Source organism: Ischnura elegans, chromosome 2 (assembly GCF_921293095.1).
Source record: "Ischnura elegans chromosome 2, ioIscEleg1.1, whole genome shotgun sequence".
NCBI lineage: Eukaryota > Metazoa > Arthropoda > Insecta > Odonata > Coenagrionidae > Ischnura > Ischnura elegans.
The window spans coordinates 111834875-111853407 of NC_060247.1; the positions used below are offsets into that span (position 1 = coordinate 111834875).

Below are 18533 nucleotides of genomic sequence, written 5' to 3' on the forward strand. Positions count from 1 at the left end.
AATATTTTATCACGGCGAACTTCATCCTTTGGTGTATTTGTTGATACTCATTCAATGCTCTCGTTTAATTAAGTTCAAAGATTTATTATTGGAACAGTAATTTCCGAAAATTTTAGTCCAACCTTAATTATTTAGTGTCATTAAAAATACAGATTATCGAATAAAATTTCGTGAAGGCTAGATACCCAAGAAAAAAAGTTTTCATGGTAACTACAATGTGCATGCAAAAAAGAGTTTGCGTTGCCGTAGCTCAGTAACTAAGAGGTTGCGACCCCATGTTTATGGACACAAAATGCTCAAAATTGTCTTCACTACCACCTCCTAAAGTATTGCAGAAGCACCTTGTATATCAATTATATATGTACTATCAATTTATTTCCAGTGGGACCAATTCGTTCCGCAATTATTATTATTATTATTGAAGTATTCTAGCGATTAAGGTAGGTTTCCATGGAGTGCTTGGGAAGAATTCCGTGAGCCTCCCGTTCCATCATGCACTTCCCTCTTCAATTCACAATGAGACCTACTCATTTTCATTCTATTCAAAAATCCTATTCTTTTCCTTCCCCTCCATCGTTTACCTAACATTCTTCCCTCTAACGCTGTTTTCAATATCCCCTTCCCGCCAAGTACCCGCTCCATCCATACCTTCAGTCTCCTCCGTATCTCATCTAAAAGCTGCCTCTCCTCACCCACCATGTCCAGCACTTTGACGTTCCTCCTCCTCTCCGTCCATTTCACCCTCTCCATTCTTCTCCATACCCACATCTCGAATGCTTTCAAACTTCTCCACTTGCGTTCCGCAATAATACAGTTATATTCGATTTATTTTATTCAGTTAGCACCATCGCCCCTCATTCCATTTCGATGTATCTTTCGGAAAAGTGGAGGTTACCGAGGAGGGATGGTTTTCCCTAGTTCACGGAAACCCTCCTTCTTTTTTTGTTCATATCTCGTCACTGTACTCCCATCCCAATTATGTGATCCAGAATGAGAGAAAGATGGATGGGTGATGCTCAATTAAGGGAAAAATGTAATATTATCTCGCCCTCCGTTTCGAGCCCTTCTTCTCATCCGCCAAAGCGTTGGAGAAGTCGCTTAATTCATTTCTCAGCTAACCTTATCCATGTCCTCGAATCAGGGAATGCTTTCTTAATTTTTTCATACCTAAAAAATTCTTATGCCTCCGTTTTTATCCCTTCTTCCATGATTTTCCAATTTTTGTAACCCTCATTTTATTTTCGGATTAGATTCCTCGCGCACTTGAAGTTTTCTGAGTGATGGGCTAAATTTTAATTTATCTCTCTCACTGAATGTTGTTATCGTAATGCATTCCATCATTGCTGTATTGTAATGCCTGTGAAATATCTAATTTACTTTCTCATTTAAAATTTGTAGCCTCCAAGAAGTTATTCCTTTTATTAGTATCCAATTAAATTTAATCAATGAAATATAAGGTAATTTAATACATATCCACGATTTTGGAATCCACGAATGGATTCGTTTCAAGTTTTACGGTTTCCGTGGCGAACATTCTCGACCATTAATTCCCATGAAATTTAATCCAGGAAATGTATATTTTTCTTTCAATCCCTCTGATAAAATAACCAACTGATAAACTACCTAACCCTGGAAAGAATCATTTTGGAGTATCGAAATATTGTATATCGTGTTTCAGGTGATTATGGCGGATGTTATAAATTAATTATTCACGGGTTCTACATTGTTTACAAATATACATAGTTGCCAAAGTTACGCTGGATTACTTCCCCGTGCTTTCAGGTGAACCAGGTTGTTTCGTGCGAAAAAAAGTGAAACCATCTAGTTCTCACGATCAATTCCGAAAAAAATCGGTTTAAAAAAAAGAAATTGTTTAAAAAAATAAGTTGCTTTATGACCGCTCTTAGACTTGGTCTTTGATTGGTTTCTTGCATATTAAACGAGCGCAATTCAACTGTACTCTAAAAAAAAAAACGTCTTCACACTACCCATTACTCAATGTATGGAACACTATATTATACCTTGTTAAGAAAACTATAGATATTGAAGTCGATCGCACAAGCCAATTTTTCTGGATATTAATAGTCTACTGAAACCGACGAGTTTTTTACCCAGTCCCACGGGATTCGAGGTCAATGCTGAAGTACTTACTTCAACCTTATTCACGTTTTTTTCGTTATCTATTCTACTGAAATATTATTTTGGGGAACTATCAGAAATTTATTTTACCTATTGCAATTGGACCACTATAAACAGTTAAACTAGAGGTAATAGGCGTTAACTACAGTAGTTTTTACGCACATGATTGATTCGTGTGATAGCAAAGAAATGCGCTTAATCCCACAAATTGTACATTTACTCCCTCTGAAACTTTGCAGCCGGAAAAAGAAACAGCCAGCTTTTAAGCCACCAAACAACTCTATCCCCCTATTGAAAGTGAATTCAGCGTCCGATAATAAGTATAACTCCATTATAATGGGAAGGAAGATGAGCATGCCTAAATTCCATTGAAAGCATGACAGCAATATACGGATTAACATTTTTTAGAGCACTGCAGCATCATGAAGACTGATTACATAACCTCCTCGGCCCCAAAACATATCTACCATCTACATTTCATGTTTTCTGGTTAATTAAATGTTAACTAAGAATATTAACGATTTTTGTGAATCATGATCCTTTACGTACCTGTTATTTGCTAGGAAGCACTGAACTAGTTGCAATAATGATATTTTTCACTGATCCAAGCGAGAAAAAAATCAAACGATGTATTATATACAAAACGCAGGGACAGAGGAGGATAATTACTTTGGTGTACAATACAGCATATCACTATGCAATAAAATATTTAACATGCTCGTCAAAATGTACACAGTCTTGATGATTCTGTATTGCTGTTAAAAAAAGGACTCGAAATAAAGTTTAATATATTGAGAAAAATTTGCAAGTTTTCTTCTACTTTTCGATTATGTAGATATTGCATGGCATTGCATGGTACAAACCTGCGCAGTTGTCCGGGGGCCTTAGCGCTGGATGCGCCGGCTGCGACGCGTGCGGAAGCGGGGAGATGAGCTGTGGTGCGTGGTGGATGGTCCTGGGGGGTGCGGGCGCCCCCCCTGGCAGGGACGAGTCCCCCGACATGGGGGACCCCCCGTCCTGGCCCACCCGCTGCCCCGCGCCCCCGCTACCGCCCCCACCGCCCCCAGAACCCTTGTCCTCGTTCATCTTCCTCAGTTGCTTCTTGTGCTTCATCCGACGGTTCTGGAACCACGTCTTCACCTGAGGGATGCGAGAAATTTTGGACGTTTCTTTTTCATTTCATTTTTTTCGTACTTATTTATTAATTTTATTTAGTATAAAAAATCACTGATTTTAACTGTGTAACATGGAAATGCATTGCAGATTAGAAAGATTTAGTGCCTTTCCGGCGAAGAGATTGCGTGAAGACTTCTTGGATCGCCACTGGGTCTGGAACTGCATTACTGCCGGCGTTTCGAAGTCCGACTCGGCTTTCCTCCTCAGGGCTATTCTTTTTCTCATATTTTCACTTAATAGCCCTGAGGACGATGGCCGAGTTGGACATCGAAACTTCGGCAGTAATGCAAATCCAGACAGGGATGGCAAGTGAAACGAAACGAAAGTAAAAAACAGTGACATTTCAATAGTTTATTTCCCGGGAGTGAAATATAAGAAACGAAACCAAATGGATTTAAACCCGGGGAGCTAAACTCGGGGTCGAAACGAAATCGGAGTCAAAACCACTTCGGGTTGAAACTAAACTAAACCTTTGGGGGAAACGAGACACAGATAATGCTTCTCACCGGAGTGACCACGTGCTTCACCTTCGAGCGGTTTAGTTTCGACCCACCCACCGATTACGAAGTATGGCTGAATGAAGTAGAGAATCGGCCTACCGCCATTAGATGTGTGGAGCACTCATATTTTCACTGCTAACAGGAGGACGGTGAACGCAAACTGGACATTCGACTTTTAAGCTCAATGTTCAAACCTCTCTACACGCATGTCAAACGTAATGGGTCGGAATTATTCCTCTTTTCCCCCTCCACTCAACTTCTGGGATCGAAACTTAACTATGAGCACCGTAGTTTTGATTAATTTAGTTTCGTTCCAAGGGAGTAAAGTTTCGTCCCAGGTCGAAACTAAACTCCTTGGTGATTTTAATTTCGTGCGGGAACGAAACTAAACCAAAGAATCGTATTTTCGTTTCGCTACGGGTCAAAAAGGAAACATTTTCGTTTCACTTGCCATCCGTGGCTCCAGGCCCTTTGGCGATCCCGAGAACTCTTCACACTGTAGCAGAATGAGGCAACATTTTTTTATAATGTGATAGTTTAATATTAAATGCACACTATTTAATTTACTTAACGTTATAGTCCTGCTAAGCCACTCTTGGCTTATCAACAGGTGCCTTCAGTTGAGTTATTATACATCTATAGCAACATTATTTATGTGCAAAGCAACCATTCCTGTGTCCTTTTCTTATCTTCCCTTATAGATTCAATGTTTTTAAAATCATCAATCATCTTGTGGAATAGTAATTAGGATGAATTTTTAACTATTTTAGGCAATCCACGCACGTTTATACGACGCGTCAGTGACGCTCGACAGGTTGTATTTTATTTATATTACTTTTAATACTAATTTAAGCCTTCAGCTGCGGGAAACGTAGAAGTATGAGTGTAGCAGTGTTTGCGGGATAATTTACAAGAATTTTCGGTTAGTAGTTATGAAATTCTGCTCCAGACCCGTCTTGTATTAATAGTTTAAACTCTTAGTTTCTTGAAATCTGCGGAAATATGGTGTCCCCAATTTTTGGATGTTATAATTGTGTAATGATTAAAAAAAGGTTGAATAAGTCAATGTTGGACAGGTACTTGCATCACGACGATTGAAACTTCCTACGCCGTCAAAATTCATGTGAGCGCAGTGACACACCTACAGATTAATTTTTTTCCCTCCCTCGATGATACTAACCCGCATTGCAAGAAAGTAGTTCGGTTGCCTGTAATCAAGGACCTTTCAGGAGAATCGTGCCTTCCCGTGTGCTTAGGTTTGTTAGTTATTATTAACAGGTATTTAGTGTCAAATCATGGATGGTTCCTCTGATAAAATTAAGATTTCCTCTCCTAATGTCTATAGGTACACGTTGGAAAATTATCGTTCGACAATTTGGCATTTGAAGGTGCAACTAACGTACTCCACATGATACGTCTTCTAGTATTTCAGGGGAATAACGCCCAAGGAACAGAATCGTCAGATACGAAGAAAATTAAGTTTATTAATATTGATCCTATGCCGAAAGAAGCTTTCAAAATAATGCAAAACGTCGGTCTGAGGTAGGTATTATTATTTTTAGCCTAGATTTTGAAAACTGCAGGAAAAAGATAAATAAAGAAGTGGTTGTTTAGTGTAAAAATGGATATGGTTTCTTTTTTTGGAGAGATTTCATGGAAAACTATATAAAATTATACACAAAGATATCGAACTATCCACTAAACTTTAATTTCAAAAATAAAAATTGAAGATTCAGTGTGCGTGTCGGAGTAGAAGTTTTTCACATCGAAATAAATACTAGCAATTTTCCACGATTTTAAAAATTACTATGACCTCAGATGACCTAGAAGACGACGTAGTACCTTAGAAACACTGATAATATTGTCTGGGATTAAGCTATTTGTTGACATCATACTGCAGCCTTCCACAAAATAGCCGTTTAATTTGGCCTCATAAAAAAATTTGGTGGGATATAGGGGATTTTGAATTTGTGTGCTGTTTGAAATTTCGGCGAATATTAACAAAATTTGTTTTAGGCCAACCTTTCGGGTTAAATTTTGTGTAAAATTAGCTAGATTTTACTTCGATAATTCCTCAAACTCTGCAAACAGTACGAAATCTTTGTTTATCATTCAGTAAGGGTATTTCTTTGCTTTCAATTGGACCCACCTGCGTTTCGGATAGGTTGAGTGCGTTGGCCAGCTCGACCCTCTCTGGGGTGGAGAGGTATCTCTGCGCCTCGAATCGCTTCTCGAGTCCGGTGAGCTGCGCGTCCGAGAATACGGTCCGTGCCTTGCGGCGCCGGTGACAGTGCTTGCCGCCGCCGCCGCCCGCCGCTGCAGCCGCCGCCGCTGCCGCCGCCGCGGCCATGCTCAAGCCGCCCATCGACAGCCCGTCCGCCGTGAACAGCGAGCCAAACGGAAGGCCTGCAACGATAAGGGCGTGCGCGTATTTATATGAACGTTACTTTTTGTATGCGCTGTCTCTTCAAGCAACTCTTCTAGGAGTCTATCCTATATCTTACCTTCTTCTTATTTTAATGCTTGCACTTTGAATTCATTATATGGATTAATTGTTCTTAAGTCCAAGCATTATAAAAAAGAATATACACAACAAAAAAGAATCAAAGTGAAAAAATAAAAACGCTTGTAATTGCTACTAGCAATGAAAAAAATAAAACTTTAAGAAAAAATTTAAGAAAATGAAATTGGTAACAAGACTAAATCTGTAAAACAAAATATTCCTTGTGATATTAATTTACCGGTGTTTTATATCTACTAACTCAGTATTTAAGTTTTTGTAAATACAAAAAACACATTACACTTCACACAACGCTAACATGCTAACATTATTTATTTTATTATAAACTGGCTGTTAGTGGTGAAGTAGGTTCATCGGGACGGCTGAAACGCGCTAGCGGAGTTTAAAATAATGTTAGATCTTGCAAGGTGTGTTCAGAAAATAGTGGGAATTTTAGTGTTTTGAAAAAAAATCATTCGTCTATATAATCTTGTCGCCTTCAAAATAGTGCTATTTCATAACCAGTTCAAAACAATTTCTTGAGTTTTTTCCTTTCTCTTGATCTCTATTTCTAACGTTGGTTAATGTATTGGAATGTAGATCTTTAAGATTAAATTTTTAAAAAATTATACGTTAACTGTGAGCAGAAGAGTTTCGATTAATTTAGTTTCGTTCCTGGGAGTAACGTATCGGTACGTATGCCCGTCCCACCCAATATTTAAGTACCCACGTCAGGGGTTTTTTGCAATATGATTTATTTATTGATTGTAGCTAGTATTTTATTTTTTTGACTTGCATTAGCTTGGTTGCAATCAATAAACACATCAAATTCATTATTACCGTTCAAGTATTACGTTTGACGTTGTATACCATTTTTGACTCCTTGCTTTCAATATGCAAATGTGAAAGAAAATGTTAAATTTTAAATTTTGTTCCTGAACCAAATTCATCCAATTGTGGTGCATATGCCTTTTTGCCACTTTAAAAAATCCGAAAAGTAACTGTAATGAGTTACTTTAAAAAAATGTGAGCGGCTCTTATAGCTGTTTTCAAATATTTTTAAGTGACTGTTATTGAAACTTGTCTTGTTTTTTTTTTAAATACATAACCCATCTCTGTTAATAAACAGTCCTAAGATTGGTTTGATGAAACTATCTGGTCAATTCTCCTATGAGCTAGCCAAATCACGTCAAAGTTTTTCTTCTCTTTCTCATCCTTCATTACCTGGTCCATATATTTTATTCGAGGACCTCCTTTTCCATTCCTGCCATGTCCTTTGACAGTCATCTTCATCAGGTCACCATGTCTCAAGATATGCCCGTTAAAATTTGTATGGCTTTTTCTTAAATATTTCACAGGGCTTTTATTATCTCCTTGCTCGTATAAGACTTATTTATTGCTTACTCGGTCGATCCATTTGATTCTCGTTATTCTACTTCAGCACCACATTTCTAATTCTTCCCCTCTTGATTACTCTGCTGCCGTCATCCTCCATGTCTTACGTCGTTTTGGAAGATAACTCCAAATACAAGTTTCTTTACTTCTATACTTACATATATTTCACGCTGTAAGTAGATTTTTCTTTTTGTGGAATGATCTCTAAGATACTATTCTATTACCTGAATCTTTTTACCAACTCCAGTTTTTTATTCCATATTTCACAAATGGTAGATACGTACCAGCTGGGACTCATAAATATCTATAATTATGTGTTAGGGTCCATGAGATATTCCTACAAATTTGTTCTTTGAAGCAAAATTGTGAGGTTTTGTGAGCGTGCGAACAGAAATATTTATGGACAAAGAAAACGGCAAAGTGTAAGGCTTTCGGCTTCTGTCACGTCACCGTCTACTATGTCCATTATGTTTTTGTGTTCCTATTCCTTTTTTCTACTATATTCGTATTTATATTCATTCATTCTTAGTATTGCAATCCTAATATTGATGTTTTGCAGCTCTCCACATCTCCCAATCCTAATCTCGTTCTTTAACCTCCCAGAAGCTCTTTTCGGCTGATCAATATTCCGCAAATTTTACCTGGTTCGCTAGATAAGAACATCCGTTTTCCGCATAGTGACCAAAGCTGCCTTGACCGCGACTGCCCGTATTCCGCACATTACCCCATTATCCAACTTTTCGACCGAAAAGCGTCCAAGCTTCGTTTACTGCTGCCATGCCAACGGCAATAGTCGTCTCTGTGATCTTAAGTAGGTGTAAAGTTGTGTATCACAGAAGTAGGCTTAAGAATATACCACAAATATAAATCCAGTTTGAATAAATATATCTTAAATACATGTTTATTATGAAAAAAATGGCAATACATGTTTATTACGAAGAAATAGCTTAAGAAAAGCCCTCATACGCCAACACTATACATTGCACCTAGCAGGTTTATCCCACTCACAGCCTCCACTCCTGCTCGGAGCGATCACCTACAGGTCATTAGCGAAGCGTGGACGTACGCATTAGTGGACCTTTTTTCGGCCCTCTCTGACGGTCTTTAAATGTGCGGGAAAGGGATACAACCGCTTCTCTTCCTGTATCCTCCTGGATATGACCGAGATAATTTTCCCTTGGTCTTCCCCCAAGGACTTTTGAATCATATTTTAATTCGATTATGTTTCCCACGTACCTCTACTGTGCCTCATTACGTGGTCAATACACCGTGTTCTTCTGTGGCATACAGTGCTGCATAGTGTCCTTTTTTCTCCTTGTCTCCTGCATAGCTCCTCGTTTCTTATCCAATCCATCCATTTTATCTTCAGTATCCTCCTACAGTACCTGGTCTCGAAGACCTCTTACCTGAACACTTTTTCGAATGCTCCTAGCTTCTTAGCCATCAAGTGCTACTGCCCTCACGAATACTTACATGCATGTTCTCCGGTCTCTAGATGCAGTACTTCATTTTTAAACTATAACATACTGTTTTTAGATGGGTGGGAGAAATAAGAACAGTTTTAAAAACCTTGAGGAGAATACGGTACAACTTATTGGCCACATTAAGAGATATAATGGCCTGATGAAAACAATCGTGGAAGGACTAGTAGAAGTGAAGAAGGTCAAGGGACGGCCCCGAATTAGTTACATAGGACATGAAATTTTTTTATTTAGCATGGTATTCTAGCGATTAAGGTAGGTTTCCATGGAGTGCTTGGGAAGAATTCCGTGAGCCTCCCGTTCCATCATGCACTTCCCTCTTCAATTCACAATGAGACCTACTCATTTTCATTCTATTAAAAAATCCTATTCTTTTCCTTCCCCTCCCTCGTTTACCTAACATTCTTCCCTCTAACGCTGTTTTCAATATCCCCTTCCCGCCAAGTACTCGCTCCATCCATACCTTCAGTCTCCTCCGTATCTCATCTAAAAGCTGCCTCTCCTCACCCACCATGTCCGGCACTTCGTCGTTCCTTCTCCTCTCTGTCCACTCCACCTTCTCCATTCTTCTCCATACCCACATTTGGAATGCCTCCAATCTTCTCTCGTCTTCTTTTTCTCAGAGTCGACGTATCCGTACTGTAGAGAGCTACACTTCAGATCAAAGTCTTCACTAACCTTTTCTTTAAACTCATACGTAACGATCCTCTCAGAAGCTCCTTCGTGTTCATGAACGCCTCCATTGCTGGTGCAATTCGCTTCCTGAAGTTCTTGCTACTTTGTTCGTTTTCCTCTAAGGGATGTGAAAGAGAAGAAATACTTCTCTATGAAAAGGCTAGCGGATAGGAGTGCGGAATGGAGAGCTGCGTCAAACCGGTCAAACCCATCTTAGGATAGATACCTCAGTATGATAAAGATGATCATGACTATAATGTTTACATAATTATATTCAGCATTATACGGGAGATTCATTAAAAATTGATTGAACGAATGCTGATGTTACGTCTCGAGTATTGCACTTTCCACTTAGTGGCACCTTAAAATCGCCTTATCACTTACCTGCTGCGGGTAAGAAGAACGAGTGTGCTTCCGGCTTGTGCAGGTAGGGATGATGCGCGTGGGGGTGGATGGGTCCGTGGTGGGCGTGGTGGTGGTGCGGATGGTGCAGCGGGTGCGGGTGGTGGTGGGGATGATGGTGCGGGTGCCCCGGGTGGTGCGGGTTGAGGTACGCTGCCATGGCGGCAGCTGCGGCCACCGAGGCCGGTGAAGGCCCCCCTCCGCCCCCGGCCGCCATCACGCCCCCGAACCCACCACCGCCGCCCCCGGGCATCTCCGCCCCCCTCCCTCCCCCACCTTCCATCCCTTCTCCCTCCTCTCGTGCCGCCGCCGCCGCGGACAGAGTCGTCCCCGAGGACGGGGGCGACGCCAGCGCCGTCCTGTTCGCGGCGGGAGCCGCGGGAACCTCACCGCTCCTGGTAACCTGCGGTGTGCGTGCAAAGAGAAGTTGTGTTGAGTGAGTTACAAAACTCGCAAATTTGCCAAGGGAGGGCTTGGGGAAAGACAATCAGGGAAGCTTTTCTTGGTCTGGGAAACGCAAAACGCTTATGAACCTATGCTCTTGACCCTTAACATTACCGCGAATTAAAAGGAGGTTTGCGCTTTACGCGCGTTTTCTGTTTCCTATTTCGTCATTGTTGCACGTGTTGAATGTAGTCAAGTCGTTATGCTCTGGCCACGTAATGGTGACTTCATTCATTTATTCGCCAGGCGGAATCTACACCAGATTTTTTGTGGAAAACATTATCTACGAATATGAAGCGCTGCATAAATAGGTGTTATTCTTGAAGCATAGAAGGCCTCGGACAGAGTCGTCAGCGCTGCCCTTTTTGTGGCGGGAGCCGCTAGAACCTCTCATCACCTCAGGGTTACCCTGTGGTATGAGTGGAAAGAGAGTGGTCGTGAATTTGTGGGTGCGAGAGAAGTTAACTGGCTAACAAACTTCCTGAGGGCGAAATAGGAAAGACAAACAGGGAGGTTTTCTTGGCCTGGGAAACGTTGAGTGCTTGCGAGAGGAGAGATCTGAGTTCAATTCAATAGAGTTTTGACTGCGAACTTCATCCTATGAGGTTTATAAGCGAGAATAACAAAAAATACTCTCTCCAATATATAGAAATGCAAATTTTTCTTGAGTAACCACCCACTTTAAAATGGCATGACGCCTCATATCGCCTGATTTTATGTGTAATTGTTCCACTTAGGGTAACCTTAAGTTCATGGAAACACAGAAGTTATTGTCATGTCATAGTAAGGCAAAAGGCGAATTGCATGGCCAACAAACTTGCGTCCATACCCTCTAATTTCGAGGAAGAGTTCGGAGAAAACAATCGTAGACTTCCTTGAGTAAGAAAGCAAAGAGCGCTGAAAAGTCGTTGCTTTGGTCGGAAAAATTATCACGAATTAAAAGGATACCTGTGCATAGATAAAACTTTTTTTGAGCTCTTTCTTTATAGATGCATTCTTGCTCGTGTTGGATACAACAGACCACTACTTCTTTTTCTTCGTCATCACAGATTTCGCGGCTTCTTTGGACGGATGCTAATTTACATTGTTGGTTGAAAAAATCATTATCTACGGGTATGAAGTAGTTATATAAACAGGCGTTAGCACTGAAGGCCGTCAAAAGGGATACCTGGGTGTTACTCAAAGACTGAAAATATGGTCAAATTAAATAATTTTTTCGCAGTAAAATTTATCCCCGGGAGGTTTATATATGATATTAAATTAGCGCACTTTCATTAAAATAAATAAGATTATTTATTTTAATGAAATTCGTAACAGTTACCGTCCGCCCAAAATTCCTTGAAGTGAAATGGGATCTAGGGACTTGTAAAGGAGCGACTGAAATTTTTTGAGTCCTAGACGTTGGTTGGAGTCATGCAGAGGTATTTAGTATCCTCGATTTACAATCGGTTTAATCCCACCTTGCATATTCTTAAGTAAAAAGCTGAGTAAAATTTGATGATAATACATGAATCATATTTTTTAACGCTAGTCAATTTTATTGATTAGTAAAAGCGTAAAATTTTGTGATAATGAATATCTGAAAAACTAAGTTTCGTTCAATGCGATTTTTTCGGTAAATGTATTATTCGTCTTCATTTTATATCTATTCACTTACAAAAAATGACGTCACAGATTCTATAATAATGAACCACCTTAGTGTCTTTAGATAGACTTACATAACCTATCCTTTTTAGCCTGTGGACTGGCTATCAATCAGTTACATGTGTATAGAATTTCTATGAATTGAAAATGAAATTCGGTTTTACGCTGAAAATTTTAATAAGGCTTTCTTTTAGTGCCCCTCATTGATATAATGTTTTCAAATCAGCTCTTGTCCTTTGCATCGCTCATTACTGTTACATCTGTTGGATTGAGCTAATTATTGTAGATCGTGGGGTGATAGTGATATCATGAATTAGTGATTTGGGTAATCTCCTAAAGAAAATTAATGGGCGTGGAACGCATTCGCCAAACAAACTGTGTAAAGAACTGATGAAATTAAAACAGTCCCTGGAAAACCACGTTTATGATAGCCAATATTGGGTTTTCCCGGCGAAAGTATCGTGGGCCCTCCTTTTCGTCCGTATTATGTTGAGGTTGATTTTTGGCTATCCTCTGCTCAGGAAAGGTTTTCATGCTATGCTGTAAAACAGAGATGGCAACCGAAACTAAACGAAAGTCAAAACCAGTTTAATTTCGATAATTTCGTTCCCGAGAGCGGAATGTGGAAACGAAACGAAATGGATTTAAATCTGGGGAGCTAAACACAGGGTCGAAAAGAAATCAGCGTTGAAACTACCACGGGTCGAAATTAAACTAAAGATCTGGGGCGAAACGAAATTTAGATAATGTTTCGCACTGGAGGGACCACGTGCATCAACTTCTAACAGTTTAGTTTCGACCCACACACCGAGTACGAATTATGGTTGAATGAAGTAGAGGTTTGGCCTACCGCCTCGTGATGCAAGGGGCACTCATATTGTGACCACAAAGAGGAGAATGGTGAACGTAAACTGGCCATTACATTTTTTTGCTCATTGTTTTAACCTGTCTAAATTCTGTCATGAAATGGGTAGAAACCATTCCTTATTATTATTATAGGTAGAAACTATTCCTATAACTTATCCCCCTCCAATCAACATCTGGGATCGAAACTTAACTATGAGCAGCGGAGTTTCGATCAATTTATATTCGTACCCGGGAGTAAATTTTCGTCCCGGATTGAAACTAAACTCCTTGGTGATTTCAATTTCGTGCGGGAGCGAAACTAAACCTAGGCCTCGTATTTTCATTTCCCTCAGGGTCGAAACGAAATATTTTCGTTTCGTTTCACTTGCCATCCCTTGTGTAATGTAAGATGGATGGAACTGTATTTTTAACTCTCTGAGATGAAGTCCACAATGTTGTTGGCGTTATAAACAGCAGTTTCTATTTTTTATTTGATGATACACTAGTGATTCTAATTTTGATTTTCTATCAGCAGCTATGCATTGAATTTTTGGTCATGTGTGATTAAATACGTAAAAAAAAATCAAAATCGAACGGAGTAGTATGTTTACCTTGATATGCAGGGCTTATTGCCTTCAAGAAATACCAAGTATTCCCTTTCAGAGTTTATAAGGGCAGTCGTGCATGTTATGTTTATTTATATCAACAAATAGTGTGATAATTTAAGCATTTATTTTTACATTATTTCCCTTAATTTTTAACACATCCATTTTTTTAAATAATTATGTCAAAAGTTTTTAACTAATTCTAAGTTAAAAATACTCGTTTTTGTTTACATTTCTTTTTCAACGATTGTATAAGACTGTATGGCCAAGTGAAACATTTTTTCCGCTTTTAAATTTATTACTGTGAGGTTTATATCAGCGGCTTAATAGTCACTGACTCACTTCATTATTGAAAGAAAATTAAATTATCTCAAGCTCAAATTATCAGGTTATATTTGTTCTATAGCAGCGTAGATCACGCAGGGTCTGGAGTGGAATTCTTAAAAAAATATATTTATTACCAAGTATTTCTTGATGTACGTACCATATCCTAGGTAAATTTCATTATTATTCTCCCTTTAAATTGAAGGAATTCCAAATTTAGTTTTATGAAACACATGACTCATATAATATGTTATTACTTTGACTACGAAAGCAAGAGCTAAGTGATTGGCAGAAAGAGAAAACTCACTTGAGTGAAAGGTTAGAAATAATGCATTTGTTCGACAAAAAATTTGTGAGTGGAATTGAAGTTTTGCCTTCATGCATCACGCTTTTTCATTCAAGGACTCAATTGATTTATTTTGGTGGTATATCTATACTAAGCCGATTGTCTAATGATTGTTTTGTAGTGGAGGAAATAATGATAGAACCGTTAATACATATGCTGTAGGTAATATTTCTCAAGGGGTTTATATTTTAGTGTCCTGGCAGGATTCATAGTATTTAAAGCATTTGAAGTCACTCGTGATATATTCAATCTGTTATATTCACATGTATTATAATAACACAATGCCGTAAAATCATAATATTATCCTGAAGATGAAAATTGGATGACATCTATGTGGTGGCAGTAATAGAAATAAAATTTTTACCGTTGTCCTCCCGAATATAAATAAGCCTTACTTGAAGACAGAATGCTTGATACACTTATTAAATAATCAGGCTTCTATGATATGTTTTCGTGAAGCATTTTAACCGTAGGGAAGTAGATTTAATTATTTAAGCCGTCCAAATGCGATGTCCTCTATTTACATACTTTCGTAGACGTATGCTGCGCGGACTGAATGTAAAAACACAATTTTCATTGGTTTCAAAGCATTGATTTCCCAACGTCTTACTATTAAGTGGGCAAATCGAGGAATGAGGTAACAAGGAACAATTGAATTATAAGGAAGAGAATAAAAAATTAAATAAATACGAAAATAAATCAAACACACGCTCTTTAACTCGTATTACTCTCGAATATTCCGCTTAGGTCTCAAGTACGCCACCTATTAGGTTTGCGAGGATTTCTCCTTCAGCACATACTAAATAGAACAAAATTAGATTTTTACAATTATTGCATTTCATATACCGTTAATCATTTACTGCTTTGTTTTTCCTTTAGAATGATGATTTTTCTTAGACATAGTGGAACAGAATGTGACATACAAGTGGATAGCTCAATATTGGTAATCATAAAACGTGTAACAACAAATTCGTTTTTTCATCAGTGATCTTTGCTCTGATCTGTTGTCCATTAATTGGAGATGCATTTTTGTTTGCAAGTTTGGTTTGGAAATGTCACATATTTTATCTTTGATTATTATTCTGTTGTCCTTTTATATCTGGCGCTTATAGCCTAGATTTTTACAATTTGAAGTTAAATAGGTGTAAATATAGAATGATATCCCCATCGATTAAAATAACTTTGTGATACACGTGTTTTGTTTGAGCAGGTGAAGCAATGTTTGCTAATGTAGTAACTTCTTTGTTTGTCCTCCTATTGCTGTCTAAACTCTTCCTATATAACCACCTAAGTATGCAGTATTTATTATTTGCAGGTTGAATACTTGAAGATATAAGATATAATGCCTGTGATTATGCATAAATGGCTAAATTAAAGTGGAAAATGGATTATAAATGTTGACTTCGTCGTAAAACTTGGTCTAAAAAGTATTGGATGCATGCTGCCAATTATATAAATTTGATTCTTTAGAAAAAGCATTTGACTATTGTTTATTGCCTTGGAATTTTCCGTTTCAATTTAAACTCTTTCCAAAACATTTCCTGTACACGTAATTTAATTTTATTGGTAACTTTACCCCGTTTTACGATAGAAAAATTGCATGAATTGGGGTTATTTAATTCATTTTACTTACTTTTGGTTGTATTATGATTTTGATTCCAATAATGGAAATATATTTAATTCATAATGACTTCATCTCCTGCAATAGTAAGAATCGTAGATCATAGCAACATAAATAGGACTAACGGATTATCTTTTCCACTGCAGTGTATTCAATTAATGACCATGAAATAATATTTAACTAGGCAATGTAAATGTGTTTTTATGAATTAGGTACCTGCTGTATCAATATTTGAGGCCTCAATGGTCTTAATCTCTTTCCAAATATTTTATTCTTAGAATCTCTATGACTTTGACAGTCTTTTGAATGACTTTATATGTTATCATGTTTTCATCCTGTTATTCTCAATGCCAGTTTTACTAAAATGCCCTTCCTTTTTGCCCATATTTTATTTTAACGGAAAAAATGGATTATCATTGATGACTTCGTCGTAAAAATTTCCCTAAAATCTAACATACAAACTTTTTTCATGTCTCTTACGAGCTTTCATTGGAAAAAAAGTGAATTCGTTTTTATAAAACATCTCTAACATTTCGAAGATTAAACTGATAAATGAATCTTTAGCCGTAATCAAAAAAGGCACAGTGTTAGAAGATAAACGTGTATCAATAGAGAATTGGTAGCATTTACTTATCATGACAAATCGGTCTCTAATTATTTATGTGGAATAATGGCTTTAATGAATATGTATATTCAATGGATACGGATAGCCTATGGTTTATATGATTCGAGTGATCGTAATTAAACATATTACCTTTCCATCCGGCTTGGAGTAAAAGAGTATGTACGTATTATTTTGACAATCAATGTTATAAAATTGTCTGATTATCGTTAATCGCCGTAGGGAGAAGCCGTTCTTTGACTATTTTAAAATTAATTTACAAAATTAAACCTACTTGCCACAGAATCTAACAAGATCATTTTACTTCATATGCGTATTTTAGTCACGTGTATCTATTGAATACGCAACGTCAGTCAGTTCGCATTTAAAAAAATTAAATTTAGTTGGAGAAAGCACTCATATTTACTCTGAGATTACACATGTCTTGGTAATAACGAAATACTTATCATTTTTAGAGAGTGGTCAATTAATGGAAAGTATTCCCTCTTTCTCTTAGATCTTTATCATTAGATTAGGTGGAATTTAATGGTCGATTCGTTGGCCGGAAGAAAATTATCCCTTAGTGATGAGAGCAATAACACATTCCTTACATTCCGCGCAACTTTCGTTGCTCCAATCAATCCTGGCACTTACTGCGCCATTGTCAACGATAACTCCAAATGCTATGAAATAATACACTCTGTTTTAGTATTAACCTTAATAATAATGCAGTGGGTGCCGAAACTGGCTGAATCAATAAAATTTATATGCACAAATACAAATTTAATTTGTGGATGAAGTCGTAACCACGTGGAAATTCCGTGCGTTAGACTTGGTAAATGAAATAACTCTGTATTCACACATAGGTTTAAAAGAACCCCGATCGATTCAACGACTAAGAGTTATTTTCCATGGGGAGATGATAAGTACAATAGGGTTTAAAATCTTTGGTGAAACCCTTTGGAAATCGAGAATCGATATCATGATAAAGATATAACAGTTGTTTCATTTACACATATTGTATTTCTTAACCGATCTAGGTTTCGACAATGTACACTGTCATTATCAAGGTGATAGGATAACGAATGAAATCTGTGGAAATATAACATTTGCTTCATCATGATATCGAACAAGTGCAAACTGGAAAATACATAGTTATTTCATTTTCTATGATTGACGATTGCGAAGTTGTTGCTCATTCCGTCATGACGAAATTCCACAAATTGAGATAGCAACTGTTGAGTCATAATTACGTTAATTGATTGACCTCGTTTCTTGAAAACAATTGCTCTTTCAGTTTAATACATATCCGAGAAATTTTACACCCTTACGCCGTAATAATAATGGTCCTGACCTGAGGATATGCTGAGGTCATGGCACCTCCCTTGGGCCGGAACAGGATGTCCTCGATGAGGAAGGACGTGTGGTTGGCCCGGCCCCCGACCACCGCCGCCGCGGCCACCGCTGCCGCCGCGGCGTGCGGCATCCCGCCTCCGGCTTCGCCGTCCGACCGCGCCAGCACCGCCCCCGACTTGGCCCCCGGAACTGCCGCCTCCTCCCCGCGCTGCTGCTGGGCCACGTGCATGTCTCTCCGGGAGTCGCCTGTCCCCTGACGGAGAGGGCAATCTACCCCCTTGGTGTCGGCTATCGCCCCAGTAGCGTGATGCTCGCCTTTCCTCGGCACCGAACCCACATGGGCGATTATTTTTTCCAGGAGTTGGTCCACTGATAGCTGATGTATAAACTCAGAACATCCCAGAAACGCGGTTTTTATGTTTCATTAAAGTTGCATTGTCAATATTTGATGGTTAATGGCTATGTAATTTTCTGAATC

The 18533-nt window shown here is 38.5% G+C and overlaps 1 protein-coding gene across 1 annotated transcript in view; it reads right to left on the minus strand.

Annotated features, from left to right (window-relative positions):
- Positions 1–18284, minus strand: part of LOC124153235 (brain-specific homeobox protein-like) — a 29968-nt gene extending 11684 nt beyond the window's left edge. Inside the window, exons 1-4 of the mRNA XM_046526334.1 lie at positions 18054–18284; positions 10251–10671; positions 5965–6221; positions 3003–3279 (exon numbers count right to left, since the gene is read on the minus strand). Coding sequence (XP_046382290.1) covers positions 3003–3279; positions 5965–6221; positions 10251–10671; positions 18054–18284 — 1186 coding nt within the window. The remainder of the gene's footprint in view (positions 1–3002; positions 3280–5964; positions 6222–10250; positions 10672–18053) is intronic.
- Between the last annotated feature and the right edge of the window lie 249 nt (positions 18285–18533).